Here is a 16,095-nt window from a genome sequence, read left to right as displayed (position 1 = left end):
ACAGATGCTATGCATATCAATTTACTTTTATGGTACTTTTAACACGAAACACATCTAATCTAAATTATATATTTATTGTCACAGAATCTAAATTTACAGTCCATTCACAAATATATAGTGTTACGAAAATACGCATCAGACTACATCATTCATCATACATCAATGTTCTAAAGGGAATAAGTTAATATATTTTTACGTATATTAATAAATCCATGGTCTCTTACCGAACAGTGACGTAATAATTGCCCCAGAACAAGATGCAATCATCTGCTGGATGGGTGTAATTTCCCCCTTGGGGATTGAAGAAGTTTTCTGAGAGCTCATCTCAAAGCCTGCGATGTAGACAAAGCTCTGATTAATCGAGACGTACAAACCTTGTTAACCTCACTCTTTACTGAATGGCTGCCATGTGCCAAAAATGGAACTTGTTGAAGAACAAGTTCACACCTTCTGTAGCATAAAGACCTGGTTTATTCCATTGACCTTTATCGGTTATCATGAATGAATAACCAAATGACGTAAACAGCAACTACTATGTAACCCCGACAGAAAAATAACAATGTCATCAATGTAGTCCAAAGATACTTATGAATTCACCGATTCACTAGGAGTTTCACGCTACTGCATAGAGTGCACCATTGCGCTTGTGTGTTTGTGTAGCCGTGTATTTCGCACCAGCAGATTCGTAACTTCCGGCTATTTAAATTTTGCACTCTTCGACATGACATAGAGTAGCGAAATCATATTTTATATTATTAACATTATTTTTCTTATATATATTCTACATAAAACTCAAGTTATTTATATTGGTGTAATTGACATTAAAATGTCAGCGCTTTGTGTCGTAGTTTTTTAAATGTCAAAAAATGTACGTCGAATCTTCCTTCATGAACTCCAAGAATACATCAGGTTTTGGAGTGGAGAGTCTCGAGCGGGAAAATGGAAACGGGCTGCGTCGAGTGTTTGTTATGAAAATATTTTCAAACAGTAGAGGCATTTAACGCAGTGTTGTGTTTTTACTTTAGTGTTTTAACCAAGGGACACTTATAAGTAATGTTGGCGGGATAACTAGCTGGTTTAGCCGAGTTTAGGGCTGTAAACGTTAGAAGGATAAGCTCCATTATGAAGCACGATTCTTTCTCCAGGTCAAAGGACAGAGGTGCTGTGCTCTTTTGTAACTAAAGTTACCTCTTTTAATTTTTTATTTTTCAATTAGCTCTTTTTCGTAATAGTATCCTTTGGAAATAACAATGCTTTAGGAAACTTCCATGCTTATGCTGTTCCGTATATAACGTTAAAGTGACACTGTCTGAATGTAGTGCATTGTTTATAACGGTCTAATTGCGCAATATTGATCTTCACAGATTCAAAACTGGACGGACATAAAAGTGCAGCATCTAAAAGTAAAATTAAACCCACATGTGATGTTCTTCAGAGCAAACCTTTTAAAGGTAGAATATTTTACTTGGATCTACCATGGAATATGAAAACACAACTCTTGGAAAATGACATCAAAACACTTGGTGGTGTAAGTAACGTTAGTTATTGTTTATTGTCTAAAACATCATAATACATCGTCTTTGATTTGTGGCTGTTGTGTGCAAAATCTAAATCTTTTCACATGCAGTGAGAGAATGCCCTTTAAATTAGTAAAATTAGCTGTCTTTAGAAACTTATTAAAGACTAGTTCAATAAGCTTCACGTTGTATAGGGTCTACTTGTGTTCTATTGATGTAAACAAGACTGAATTTACTGCTTCGTTTAAACAGTGTATTAGATGTTTTATATCGTTTTCTCAGTAAGATTTCTAACCATATGGTTCTAACAAGAAAATGTACTTACCTTCAGGACATCCACGATGTGGATGAGTGGATGTTTCTTCAAAAGAACAGATTTGGAGATATTTAGCACTACATCAGTTACTGGATACTGTGCAGTGAATGTGTGCTTTCAAAATGACAGTTTCAAACAATAGATAAAAACATAACTGTAATCCATACAATTCCAGTTGTTATGTTTCTCCAAATCTGTTCTGATGAAGAAATGACCTCATCTACATTGTGGATGGCCTTAGGGGGAGTTAATTAACATGCACATGTAATCACAGATGTAGTAATCTCCTGTATTTTCTGCTCATCAGACAGTGGAAAAGTTCTTCAGTAAGGAGATCAAATATCTTGTGTCCAGTAAGCCAGAGGCACGTTATGCCCAGCGTCTCCTGCCCGACTCTCCTGCTCCCAGTCCAGATTCAGGTGTCAGTTCCCCTCATCCCAGCAGCAGGAGGGAAAGTCATGGGCACAGGGGCAGTTCTCAGGGAGTCACAGATATGGTTAGTCAGGATGCTATTTTCACTGCCATAAATATTGTTTCTGGGATTAAATAATAATAAAAAAAAAAACACTAGGCATTTTAAAATTGTAATTTATAGGCCTCAGAATTATATTAAATGCTCAATTAAATTTTAAAGTGGAGTACCTAACAGCAACACGCAAACACAGTGGTCCAGTAATATTGATGTAATGTCACAGGTGTCTTTGAACATGGCTTAACCAATCCTACTTAAGGACTGGAACCTTTTTATAATTGCTTATTAATAATATATATATATATATATATATATATATATATATATATATATAGATAGATAGATAGATAGATTTTTTTATATATATATATCAATCATATGTTCTTGTGTTCTTGGAAAACCATATTTGGTTTTTAGGGTTGCAAAAAAAGGTGGAAAATTTCCCATCCCTTTGCAAACCTGTTTGTTTAATTTTTTTTCTGATTAGGATGAATAGAATGTTCAAAATTATTTTTTTTAAGCAATGTTAATATCTTTACTGTCATTTTTGGTCAATGTAATGCATCCTCACTGAATAAAAGCATTACTTTCTTAAAAGTCTTACTAATCCAAAATGTTTGAATGATTTTGTGGAAAAACACTGACATGTCTTGTGCTGGAATTTCACAGGCCGCTGTAAGTCGAGGGAAATCCCTTGTGGAGAGAGTCGTTAAAGAACAAGTTAGTCAATCTTTATCATGCCTTGTTTGTTTGTGAATCAGCTGTGTGCAGCATTCTTGAGTAGTTTATCAGTACTCTGGTTTTCGGCTCTGTTTTAGGAACGTGTTCAGATGAATGGAATCTTGGCAAATGCTGTGGAATGGGGGGTCAAAGTCCTACATGTTGATGGTATTACTTGTGCCATCATTATTAATACTTGCATTGTTAAAGAAGTAAGATGTGGTATCAGTTTTACATGGTCTTTTATGCTTGGCTTCCAAACAGATGTTATATCTTATGTTGACAAGAAGAAATCAAAAATCATTGCAGTGAATGCAGCTAATCCAGTGGTGAAAGGAGCTGTGAGTAGTTTTATGTTTTGTAGCACATGTAAAATAAAATAAAAATCAACCATTGAAAAACCATATTGTTCTACCACTTTTCTAAATATTGGACTTAGTAAACTGCTATAAAGTTGGTATTTTACTGTCCAAAAGAGAAATCTGTGGAGCTGCATATAATTCTGTTGTTTCTATCTATATTCAGTGTATCACTCTTTATTTTTAGGCCAGCATTCAGCACACAGAGAAAATTCTATATCACAGGCACAATGGTAAGTAGATAATAAAGAACCTTTTTTATTTGTTGCATCTTTGTGTTGAGAAATGTTAGTTGATGATATTGTAGCCATCTTTAATTAATTTTGTTTAAATGTTTTATATTTCCAGCTGGAAGAATTTGTCGACCATTTGTGAAAGTAGAAGACTCAAGCAGGTGTGTGTGTTTTTTTTTTTTTATTAGTTTTTTTTTTTTTACATTTCATGTTACTTGTCTGGTTTGATAATGTGATGTTTCTGCAGACATTATCGTCCCATCTACCTTCCACTGTCCAACATGCCTGTGTGCAACGTCCGGTCTCTTCCACCTTGCAGTCCGTTCCTGATGGATGAACATGGAAAGGATGATCCAAAGAAGAGACACAAAGAGCAAAGGTAAAATCAGAATCAATAGTATTTTCTTGTAATGCAGTCATTGTTGAGTTTTTCTATGTTGTGAATGAGAATCTGTGTTTTGCCACAGGTCTGGAGGGGAACGAGGAGCCAGAGGAAAGAAAGAGAGGCGCAGAGGACATGAAGGGAGAGAAAAGAGGAAAGGAGGGTACTGTGAGTGCTGTGGGGTCAAATTCGAGAACCTAAAGGGGGTAGGTATTGGAAATAATAGAAACCCAGTAAAGTTTAAATGAACACTTTGCATATGCTGTTTCTCGTCAAAAAAAGAGAAAGACACAAGTATTATTCATTTTGGCCTGAACCAGGATTAGGGTGAAATTCATGACCTCTGTGCTCAACTTTTTTTGACTTTCTGACCACCAGCACCTAGAGAGCAAGCAGCATCAGGCTTTCTCTAAGAGTGATGAGTACGGAGTTGTGGATCGAGTCACTGCTGGACTGACCTGCAACCTTATTAACATTGGCACGCACTGCAGAAGGTACAAACATGTCATTAAAAATTATATTTTTCCTGTTTTTTCTGTCCTTGTGACAGCACTGTCAATGTCTCTGTGCCATAGGGTGAAATGCAGTACGTCAACCCCTGTTCTGTGTGCTGGAGCCATGTTGCCAGTAAAAGAAGATGTGGGATCTGTGAATGGTGGTTGGATGCAGGAAAGCGAGGGGTCTTTGCTTTGGAGCTCTACTACAAAGCTACCTCTCTTGGAACAGACCAGAGAAAAACCCCTGTCGGTTCGCAAGCGCAGCAGGGGCCAGTGTGAATTGCCTCAGAGCAATAGGGATAACTTATTTGACCAGTCTGACATTCCGGAGAAGTCCCAGTCCAAGCGTGGATCCTTTGAGTGGGAATTTCACTCGCGGAAATCTGAAGCTGCATCTTTTCTCAGCAGAGAGCAGAACTGTGACTCTAATGCACTTGAATCCAGGACAGATCAACAAACCAGGACAAACCCTGACATGCACACAGCCCAACAGTTTAGTGAAACAGAACGAGAATTGTTAACAGGAATTGATTGCTTCAGGAGTAACTACTGTGAACTTTATTCACAAAGTATGCCAGAAAATCGAGTCGGAAACTCTGCTTTTTGCCCTTTAACCTGCACAGAACCTGAACTGGACCTTGACAGCCCCACTAATTCACTGCAACGAAAGGTTCGAAGTGTCAGATCCAGAAGAAGAAAGCAAGCACCGACCTTGGACATCAAATCCAGTAAAGAGAGAGAATCATTAAGCTCTCTTTCACCTGTTAAACCTATACAGGAGTGTGAGAACCCACCTGCTTCTCTCCTGGACCTCTGGCAGCTCTTTCAGTCCACTGACAACCTGGATGAAGACTTTAAGGGTTTTTGTGATGAGTAAGAGGAATTGAACACAGACGTATGTTTTAAAAATTTTTACTATGTCAAATAATATATATTAATAAATCAGTTGTCTTTCATTAGTACAATGGAATACTGCATTTTCACCATAGAGGCTTAAAAAGAAAACTTCTAAGCTGAAAATATACCTACTGACTATATACTGGAAAAATGAGTGGATATGCACAGCACAATACTGTACTAAGTATGTACATTTGTGGGGTGGATGTAGTGGAATGATATAACAGCAAGAGATTGTCTTTTCTGGTTCCTGTATTAAATTGCAAATATTTTTTACAATAGTTTTAGTATTTGTTTGCATTTTTGTGTCTGCACCATTGTTATAAGCACCAGTGTTTAGCAAAATAGAATTTTCTTAGAAAATCTTCCAATTTGCCATGGATTTCTAATCTTCTAGTCTAGTGTATAATGTGTAATATGTGCATAAACTAAGTCTTAGGGGGTGGTGTATTCATAACACATGTATAAGAAAAGCTCTTTCAACTATCTTAAGTGTTTCAAGACTTAAGTTCCGTTAACATTCTATATACACTACTGTTAAAATGTTTTAAAGAAATGGATGTATTAGATGAAATATTTATAGATTAAGATTACATTTAAAAAAAAAAAATTAAATCACAAAAACTTTACAACTTTCATAATAAGATTTGTTTCTGTGCACCTAATCAGGATATTATGATGAGGTCTGGAGGATCATATGATCATATTTCTTTTAAGCAAATGCATCCTTGGTGATCATAAGAAACTTATTTCAGAAAAGTAAATTTTTACCTTTTGAGTGGTAGTGTACATAGTCAAATTAACCACTTCTGTATATAGCATAAATATGGTAAACAAATGGAAATCCTGAAGCTCTATTTTAGGTGGCCAAATGGGCTAATGAACAACTTATTTATTTACGGGGTAAACCTTGGATTTGTTTTGAATGGCTTCCACAACTTTTTTATTTTGTTACATTATTTTATGTTTTTGTTTAATTATTTTCATTTTTTCTGGTTATTCTGGGCATTATAAAATTATTAGTGCGTAAAGCATAATATTGCCTAGTGTTCTAATGATATGCATGATTTCATACTACAAGGGCGTAACATTTTATGCATTATTATTTAGAACCAGTAATTTACTATTTAATACATTGTGTTTTACTATTCTTATTCACCATATAATGCACCAGTTCTGGCGCAGAAGGTGACAGCAGGTCTACACGCACACTACACTACCCATCATCCCGCGTGCAGCTTGCTCATGTATATTTATGTGGCGTTTCTGCAGTGAGTCTGCTGGATATTATTGATGTCTTGCTGAGGAGGAGGTGGTCCTGATTTTAGTTTTCCAGAACGCGCCCGTCTCTTGCACAAGCCGCGTCTCGAGGCAGAGGCTGCTCGCGCGTCACCAGCGCGCGAGAGGATGTGCGCGCCTTCCTGAGGGAGACGGAAAATCGGGTTTTACTTGGGATTTAAATCGTGTATCGTGTTATTTTGGATATATATTATTAAACGCGATATTCTTAACCGAATGGATGCTGGAATGATGCCTCTCCGTGTCGGGATTTCCTCTCTGTGCCTCTTTGTAGCGGTGATGAGCTCTGTGATACACACCAGCTTCTCCCTGCCTCATTACGGTGAGGGTGTATTTTTATATATTTCATTAGAAAAACAAAAACAATTATGGCGTATTTTTCTAGCATATTAGTGTCTTATTTACACCCACTACATTCGTTTCAAGTGATGTAAACAACTAATATGTATGTAACGGCAAATAGCCGACCCTGATCCGTGATTTATCATTATTCTTCGTATATAAACATAATATTATGTCTAATTGCATCGAGAGAAAAATATATAACGTTAGATGTTAAAAATACGCTCCCGTGTTTTTATTATTCTAGGAGACGCCTTGGTAAAGACGAGGGCTCGGCGTGATGACGCCAGGTTCCTCGGGAGAGAGAACACGGTACCGGTCCGGTTGGTGTACCGAATGGACGGAGACCGTCTGGCCGCTCATGATGTTCTCAACACACGGGTTCGAGCGAGCTCTGACAGTAAACAGGTGTGTGTCTTTTATCTCTTGTTTGGATGTCATCTGGGTGTTACAAGGATGCTCTCTCCTCCCGTTGCCATTGGAGCATTGCTGCTCTTCAAAAGATGTTTATGTTTTCTTTTTTTACTCTGGTTCAAGTCTTATAGTCACACACTGGGTTGTCTGAGAGCACTGTGAAGATAATTCCAATAATTTTAGGGTGATATTATAAACCAAAACAGCACAAATTAAGGGAAGATGCTGGTGCTGCTTAGGCCTCTTGAGGCATCCCGTGTCATCACAGCTTTGGAAACACAAAGGACACAGAAAGAACAAATGAGCAGCTCATATGTGTTGGAGATTTATCAGCCTAAATAATTATTGCATTATTGTTTTTTTATTATTATTATTTAATGCCACAGAAAAATCAAAGACTGATTAATGATTTAGCTCCAGCCCATTATTCAGCAAAATATTGAATCAGAGACTCAAAACCTGGGCCATGGTGATAAAAGGGAAAAAACAATAAACTGTCAAATGTACTTTGTATTTGGTTTCTCGGTTGAGCGTGTAATGCTATTAGAGGTTTATGGACATGCCATTTCTTTTGTTCTTGCTTTGCCTGGCTTGAAAGATAATAAAGACTCTCTGAGTGAGCTGATATCACATTAACTTACAAACTAGCTGTATTTAATGTTTGAAAGTAAAGTTGATATATATAACTGATAAAAATATGGAATAATTAAGATTTTTTGAATGGTTTTCACCAAGGTTGAAAAATAAAAAATACAGTATAAACTGTAATATTTTGAAGTATTATTTCAATTTAAAATAACTGTTTTCTGCCTAAATAAAATGACGTATATTCCTGCAATTGCAAAGTTACATTTTAAGCAGCCATTACTCTGTTACAGTGTTATATGATTATTCAGACATAATGTTGATATGCTGATTAGAATTATTTTTGAGTGGAAGCTCAATTGTCTGAGCATTTTGTCCATTCTGACTGCTCAGGTACTTTGTTGCTCATACTTTGCATGACTGAATAATTCTCAAAGGTAGAGACATGCAATCACTCGTGGCCTCGTTACTGTAACGAGTCTCTTTGACCAGTTAGAATGTCTGTAAATGTGTCCTAACGTCGCTGTTTTGTGCTTCGGGCTGTGTGTGCACGTCTTAACCCTTTGTCTGACGTCTGCAGCTGAGCTCTGTATAATTGAGGCGAAGGATTTCCATCATGCCAATGCATATTATTGATTTAATTGTCATGGTGTTATATATCACACTACATTAGAGATTGGATTAGAAGCATATGCCAGTGAAATATATTTATTCATAATTACATTTAACTATACTCAGGTCTGTTTTTAGCTCCACGTTTCGGCTTACAATTGGATCTGTTTGAAGACTGAAGACTATTTATTTATAGATGTTCACTGATGCCTGACAAAAACAAAGGAAAGCTGCTAATTTTAGATCTTCTTTATTTAACACAAAATGTAAATCAGAAAAGAATCAAGTTGAACAGTTTAAAACGCTAATATGATGAAACAGCAATCGATGATACCAAAGACGTAATGGACAGGAAGCTGCAGCCATCTCATCTTACACAGTTTCTAGAAAACACTCTGAATCTCTTTATTAGATTTGTGTGTTATTGTGCATCTTGTTTAGACATGACACTCAAATACACACTCATTCGAGGGGCAGTAGATGGATGTGGGCGTGTCTTGGGGAGGGTAGCTTCATTCAGGGGGTCACTGATGGGTGAAGTGTAGAGGATCTCCCCCTCTGTATTTCTTCCACCCCTTCGTTCTCTTTCCATTTTTATTTATAACTAGGCTTTGCTGGTTTAGGGAGAGGTGTGTTCCCTGGGGGGTGTTAGACTCCCTCACCTCCCTCATATGCTTCTATTTCTGCCTTGTCTCCCCCCCCCCCCATACACACACACATCCACTCACAAGCTATGAGAACAATGCACTGCAAACCAAAAGCTTCTCTTTCCCCTGAGGGGGTGTTATATGGCCCCGGCCATATGGGCCCCAAGCAGGCAGTGAATTAACTATCAGCGAACACACACACACACAGCCACCAGTCCTGCACAGCCACCGTGATGAATAAAAAAAAAAGCAATTAGCGCATCTAATTTTATTTCTCTCTCCCGACCCACCAAATATGTTCACATTTTTACAGTTTTTATTGTTTCAGCTCATGTGTGGCACCTTGGGTTTTTTCTTTATGAAATAAAAATATACTTTTAATTAACAAGAATGCATTAAACCATTAAAAAGGTTGACAGTACAATTTCACAATTTCTACTTCAAATAAATGTTATTTTTTGAATTTTCTATTCAAAGACTCTTGAATCCGGAGGTTATTAAGCATCACAGCGGTTTTCAACATTAATAATTTGAAATGTTTCTTAGGCCAAAATCTGAATATTAGAATTAGTTCTGTAGGATCATGTCATGAGTTTACTTTTGTATGCACCCAAATAATCCATTAGTAATTAAATTGATGCTCAGTCAGATTGAAAAGCCTTCATGTTAACACCTCAATGAGAATTAAATTTATATTGGAATGAAAGGTTGTTGCTGACCTGAAGGAGTCCGATCAATAGGAAAAAACACATTGCATGTAAACAAACTTGAAGTAAATGCACATGTAAGCAAAAATCAGAATGTGAATCAGAATGTAAAGTTAAGGGTTTTATATAAACAAAACTTTCAGAATCTGAAATTAAAGGGGGGGTGAAATGCTCGTTTTCACTCAATCTCCTGTTAATCTTGAGTACCTATAGAGTAGTACTGCATCCTTCATAACTCCAAAAAGTCTTTAGTTTTATTATATTCATAAGAGAAAGATAGTCTGTACCGATTTTTCCCGGAAAAACACGAGCGTCTGTAGGCGTGACGTGTGGGCGGAGCTAAAGAATCACGAGCACCAGTAGGCTTTTGCTTTGATAGCGTTTGGAAGCTGTGACATTACGTGAGGACAAAACCAACCAAAACAAACCATGGCTAACAGTCAGATTCAGCGTATATTTATGATCCAGAATCAGATCCAGAGGCTGATATTTAACAAGAGCAGCATCAGCAACAACGTCTCTATGTGGTATGTACTGAAACTGTATATATTTGCTTAGCGGTTTTGGAAAATGACTAAGTTCCACTTTGTCGTCTTTTTTTTTTTTTTTTTAGCTATACATGTGGAAAGTGCAGTTTGATGACAACGTCGCATGTTGTTTACTTGATGTGCTTACGCGCCGATACCTAAGTTAACAACACAGAGATATTTGAAGCAGTTTTACTCGTGCAGTTTGATGACAACATCGCATGTTGTTTACTTGATGTGCTTACACGCCGACAGCTAAGTTTCCAACAACATGATCGTGACCCTTTTTCGTTGGGACTGCATTATCCTTAAGAAATAAACGATGTGCAAATCCGTCGTCAAACTGGGCATTGTTTGTAAAACAAGCATCTTCGAAATGCAGGGAACAAACACAAACACTTGCACAACTCCGTTGATGCTCTGTAAAAATAAACTCCATCCACTGGTCCCTTAATGCTGTTTCTCTTTAGGTAATCTGTGCAGGGTTGTCTTGCCCTGGCAACCAAAAACACACTTCTTTTGTGACATTTCGCGACACTCTCGCTCTGATCAGTGAAGTCTGTTTTGCTCTCATTGCTCTGGTATACGGGAGCGCGCGCTCTTCCGGGAGAAGTGCCCTCAGGACCCATATAAGGAAATTCTGCTCCATCTAACGTCACACAGAGCCATACTCGAAAAAAACTTTCCGAAACTTGTGACAAACCGGAAGGAGTATTTTTGGAACAGAAAAACTCCTTCAAACGTACAACTTAATTTTTGAAACTTTGTCCATGTTTAGCATGGGAATCCAACTCTTTAACAGTGTAAAAAAAACTCAGTATGCATGAAATAGCATTTCACCCCCCCTTTAAATTCACTCAGATTGATACAAAATTGGTGAATGTGAATAATCCTACTGAGGACTGGAGTTTGGCATAAAAAACCCATCTAATTATATTTCTCTCTCCCAAAACACCAAAGTAATTGTACAGTTTTAATTGTCTCAGATCATGTGTGGGATCATAAGAGATGAGAATGAAAATCGTCTTGTTTTGTCTCTTTTACAGAACCACATGACACAGGCTAGCTTCCAGGTGCAGGCCTTCGGAAAGACCTTCATTTTAGACGTGGAACTGAACCAGTGAGTATCTGCTTCCAGGACGCGATGTAGCTCGTTGAGTTTGGAAAGGCACTGGAAAAATGCAGTGTGTGTGTGTCTCTGAAGTGTGTGTGGTATGACTAATGCCCATCAGATCTATTTGCAAAGGGTTTTATGTTGCTGCTGATGGACTGCATGATCATAATGGCTGATGATTTATGCTGAAGGATTGGGAAAGACCTGACCACTCTATCAGTCATGGCATCTGCCGCACTCTCTCTCTCTCTCTATTTTCATTTGACTGGTCCGGTATTGAATTTTTTTGCAATTTGTGATTGTTTTAAATTTGAAGTCAAAATGCCCTAATGCAATTACTTATATTATTATGCCATGTCATATGAGCCAGGTCACTTTTGAAACTGAACTTAAAAATAAACTGTATTTTATATGAATAAAATGAAGCCTTTTTAGGATCTTAAAGATTTCTTGCATTTTTACATTATTTGTAGTTTGCAGTTTAGCACATCCCTCAAATATTCATTATCATAATGATTTTTTGTTGCTGTTGTAATTCTCATTATTGACAATACAAAGATTTTTTTTAATTTAAATCAGCATAAATTAAATTACAGCAAACTGACACGATTAATAAATACTGTATTATATTAATCTATATTTTCCTTTACATTAAATTATTTTTTTATTATGTTAATTTGGATTATGTGGAAATTGTGTTAAATTGGAAATAATTCATTTTGAAATAAATTTTGAAGTATGAAACGAGTTATGAAAGGGTCACAATGCAAAACAATCTTTATCATCTTAAAACAGACTTAATGTTATATTTATGAAATATGTAACGCTAATTCTGTAAAATTCTGCCTATTTTGGGCTGAAATACAATCTGGCATGTTCTTGACATGTCTTGTGAGATTCACACTGGTGCAAAAAAGATGATTTTTAGAAGGTGATTTGTTAAAAATGGTATTACTCTAAATACCAATTCACAAAACTGAACTATAATTGTTTTATTTCTCATTGTGTTCAGTACAGATACTTATTGTAAAAATAATTTCTGTGGGTCTGTACCAAAATTCACAGTCATAACCTCACTACTTTCATATCATCACATAAATTCAATCCATTAACTCTTACTGTTGCAATCACAACTGCATCTGTACTTTAAACTGGTGCTAGACAGAGTCAGAGTCAGCAGATTTAATCTCATTATAATAATAATTAATGAATATTTTAGTGTTCTCCCTCAGTGTCTGTGTTTTTCCTAAAACATCTTGGTGGAGAGAAAATCTGGCTTTAAGATGCAACTCCCACTGTGTTTTTGTCAGGCCCTTTGTGAATGGAGTGTTTGTGTTGTGCTGTTGCTGGCATTCTAATGTAGTTCTACCTCTGTAAAGGACGGAGTCTCTTTATTTAAGTAAGTTTGCTAAATTGCTGTTAATATTAAAGGACATCTAGGCCTTTAGGGCAGTCTTTCCCATTTATATCAGTCACTCGCTCTGTTTAAATCTAACACTGAGGATTTTAATGTGCACATTATGTTCTAAATTCCAAACATACTTATTTGGCATAAAACATAAAATTTGACAGCTATTGCATTCTGTTTGAAAAAGAAAATTCTGATGTGAAAACTTCTTTCACTGCACCTTTATTACTTTATTTTATTTTTTTTACGTTTTGGCGCTATATTTAGATGTTAAAATTCAGTTGTTTTAATTTATTATTAATTTGTACTTATTTTAAAAAGTAATTGCACAAATATATTTCATATTCAAAGTCAAAGCACACTCTTGAAGTGTTACCATGTCCACTTATTATAAGCACGCTTATTAAATATAGCCTATGTTTTGGGCTTGTTGTTTGGATTTGGCTCATGAATCAGTCCAGTTTTTTGGAGTTAATAAAGTAGACAGAGGCAGGTTGTGATATTTTGGTATGTGGATTTTTTCAGAGATAAAGCATTTGGATTTAAGTTCATCATGGGCTTTTTTTCAAGGTCAGGCACACAAATAAGTCAAGACATACTGGGAGATACTGGGATTTGCCTGGGATAGAGAAGAGAGACATGTCTCTGATTTGCACTTAAAGGGGTCATATGATGTTGCTAAAGATAACAATATTTTGTGTATTTGGTCTAATGAAATGTGTTTATGCGGTTTAAGGTAAAAAAAAACACATTATTTTCCTCATACTGTACATTTTAGTTTCTCTATGCCCAGTCTTTCTGAAACACAAAGCCCAATGGTCTGAAAAGCGAGGTGTGCCCTGATTGGCCAGCTATTCAGCACTTTGTGATTGGCCGAATGCCTCAAGCGTGTGATGGAAATGTTACTCTCCTTCACGTACTGTGATGCGTGTCCAGGTCAGAACACTGGTGCAACAAGACAAAAACAATAAAACCCTTTACAAATGAGGCATTTGTTGCATCCAGTAGGGATATAATTATGGATTATAATGACTTGCACTGTGTTTTTTATACATTGTGTTGCATCGCGCCGCATAAATATAAATCCATGTCTGCATTTGTGATCGGCGAAACGACAAATGACAAGTGCTACTCTCCACCAGCATTTCTCAATTCCAGTCCTCGCACCCCAAAGCTCTGCATATTTTGCATGTCTCTCTTTGTTAACCCACCTGATTCAGATAATCAGCTGGTTAGAAGTGAGCTCCATGTATGAACTGTGTTCCCATTAAAATGGTCCCTACACAATGTGTATAATTCTCCCTACTCCCTGAGCAGGGGAAATCTTTTGAAGTTACCTCACTTGAATAGTAAATAGAATTTAAATTGACCTCTAGCACACATCGATGCACTTTGAATGGAACATATATGTTCGCTTCGATCTGGTTTCATGGTGGAATATCCTGTGATGTCCACTTTGCAGGGCACTTACATTCCGAATAGAACAAACGTCTGAAGCCATAAGAGAAACATACAAAATGTGCAGAGCAGGGAGCACAAAAACTGGAATTGAGAACCTCTGTTCTACACTGGTTAAAACTCACGTTTGAATCATCAGTGGAAAATCCTTTACATATATAAACATACTTACAGACTGTGAGTCAGAAGAGTGGACATTGTAGTCTCCTCTCCCAGGATCAGGAAACAGTCCTCCATAAAATGCATTGCACACATCTGAATATTTGGGTTGAGCTGTTCTAGAACAGTGTTGTAAATACAACTTAAACACTGATTTCTAGTTGTGTCCTCTTTTGGAAGTCCAAACTAAGTATTTTTGCTTTCAAAACAGAACAGCGTCTCCACTACATGACGTTAAAAATCAAAAGTCTCGCCTACCTTATACCTACATTTGGGTGGTGTTATGCAAATCTTCCCACATCGGGACATAGACATGTGGGGGCATGTTTAAACGAGACATTTTAGGGGGGCGTTGAGAAGTCTAAACTTTTCTAAAGAATATCTCTTTCGATTTGAGACTTTAGTGTTTGCAACTTTACAGATCTTCTTTATGCAGCAAGAGCTTGTAACACTCCAAAGAGAAAGGAATACCTGAAATCGCATCATATGGCCCCTTTAAATATGTAATTAACAACTAGTTGTTCAGTTTGGTTTTATACACACTGCGCAATGGTACTTTTGTGTACTAGAGTAAGTTGTAATTTGCTTGTTTGTAACGTTGTTTTTCACAAGTTCACAGTGCATTTATGGACTGCATTCTCCTTAATGTTTACATGCAGGGCTGCCATAGAATTTTGCCAAAGGTTTTAGAAGGCAGCATAATCATCATGCTGCCTACCTTTTTAAATAGCCGACGCGTCAAGAGCGCACCTCTGATACCTTAAAATCCTGTCTGCGTAGGCTGCTCACTAGGTTTTGGATTAGAGCCATTGATACAGGTTATTACATCAGTCAGTGTTCACTCTCTGTGTCTGTATGTGGCTTGTCTTGTTCAGTACAGTATATTTTCTGCTTTAATGGATTCTGACTGGATGGATTTGATTGTCTCTGTCCCTTTGAATAGTGCTTTGTGTATAAAGCAGAGAGAATAACAGAATTGTGTGTGTGTTTTGCTGTTTTTCTGCGCCCATGAAAAGCTTGCAGTTGGATCCGACCCGACTGACATGCGTCCAGATTACTTTCCCAGTTTCCACCTAGGAAACCAATTCATTCTTTTGTTCTCATTCTCACATCTCTCCCGATGAGTTTCTGAAATCTTAGGGGATTTTTTCTACTTGTTTGTGTGCATTTGGCTTTTCCTATTTTAGACCTATTTTAGTGAGAGTTTTTTTTCTGTATGATAATTGTTTTTCATCTGTAGATTAGCAATTGGATTGACATATTAGTATGTTCAAAAACTCTTGTTTTGCTTGTATTATTTCAATCTGCACTGACTCAAACTCCAATAGTCCACACACACACACACACACACACACAAACACACACACACACACACACACACACACACTCAGGCTTGCCCCCTGCACCCTCTCACATGCCCTGAATAATGA

The 16,095-nt window shown here is 36.9% G+C and overlaps 3 protein-coding genes across 9 annotated transcripts in view; 2 read left to right on the top strand and 1 right to left on the bottom strand.

Moving 5' to 3' along the window:
* The window catches only part of slc25a40 (solute carrier family 25 member 40), a 6,404-nt gene extending 5,716 nt beyond the window's left edge, over window positions 1–688 (bottom strand). Inside the window, exons 1-2 of the mRNA XM_026283544.1 lie at window positions 448–688; window positions 225–332 (exon numbers count right to left, since the gene is read on the bottom strand). Coding sequence (XP_026139329.1) covers window positions 225–332; window positions 448–499 — 160 coding nt within the window. The 5' untranslated portion in view covers window positions 500–688. The remainder of the gene's footprint in view (window positions 1–224; window positions 333–447) is intronic.
* A 183-nt stretch (window positions 689–871) lies between these two features.
* dbf4 (DBF4-CDC7 kinase regulatory subunit) lies at window positions 872–5,458 on the top strand. Of its 2 annotated transcripts, XM_026283539.1 has the most exons (12): window positions 876–1,159; window positions 1,365–1,528; window positions 2,141–2,329; window positions 2,975–3,025; window positions 3,124–3,193; window positions 3,290–3,366; window positions 3,572–3,617; window positions 3,733–3,778; window positions 3,865–3,996; window positions 4,085–4,205; window positions 4,378–4,493; window positions 4,575–5,458. In XM_026283539.1, the coding sequence occupies exons 1-12, from the start codon at window positions 1,123–1,125 to the stop codon at window positions 5,371–5,373; spliced, it is 1,848 nt and encodes a 615-aa protein (XP_026139324.1). In that variant the 5' UTR covers window positions 876–1,122; the 3' UTR covers window positions 5,374–5,458. The 2 variants fall into 2 exon arrangements, with proteins under 2 accessions (XP_026139323.1, XP_026139324.1); XM_026283538.1 differs by having other exon boundaries at window positions 872–1,159; window positions 3,124–3,366.
* A 1,213-nt stretch (window positions 5,459–6,671) lies between these two features.
* The window catches only part of adam22 (ADAM metallopeptidase domain 22), a 58,618-nt gene continuing 49,194 nt past the window's right edge, over window positions 6,672–16,095 (top strand). For 2 of the 6 annotated variants that reach the window (XM_026283535.1, XM_026283536.1), the window contains exons 1-3: window positions 6,678–7,014; window positions 7,282–7,442; window positions 11,573–11,646. In XM_026283535.1, coding sequence (XP_026139320.1) covers window positions 6,909–7,014; window positions 7,282–7,442; window positions 11,573–11,646 — 341 coding nt within the window. In that variant the 5' untranslated portion in view covers window positions 6,678–6,908. Of the gene's footprint in view, window positions 7,015–7,281; window positions 7,443–11,572; window positions 11,647–16,095 lie in introns of all 6 variants that reach the window. The other 4 variants (XM_026283532.1, XM_026283530.1, XM_026283534.1 and 1 more) reach the window with 4 other exon arrangements.

The sequence above is a fragment of the Carassius auratus genome, chromosome 16 (assembly GCF_003368295.1).
Source record: "Carassius auratus strain Wakin chromosome 16, ASM336829v1, whole genome shotgun sequence".
Lineage (NCBI taxonomy): Eukaryota > Metazoa > Chordata > Actinopteri > Cypriniformes > Cyprinidae > Carassius > Carassius auratus.
Note: the sequence above shows the minus strand (reverse complement) of the source record. Positions and strands in the feature narration are given on the sequence as shown.

Excerpts from the sequence above, each read along its gene's own strand:
- dbf4 (XM_026283538.1), top strand. The coding sequence starts at position 1,123 with ATGAAGCACGATTCTTTCTCCAGGTCAAAGGACAGAG. Across the intron at positions 1,529-2,140 it reads ACATCAAAACACTTGGTGGT|ACAGTGGAAAAGTTCTTCAG; the intron begins GTAAGTAACGTT and ends TCTGCTCATCAG. Across the intron at positions 3,026-3,123 it reads AGAGAGTCGTTAAAGAACAA|GAACGTGTTCAGATGAATGG; the intron begins GTTAGTCAATCT and ends GCTCTGTTTTAG.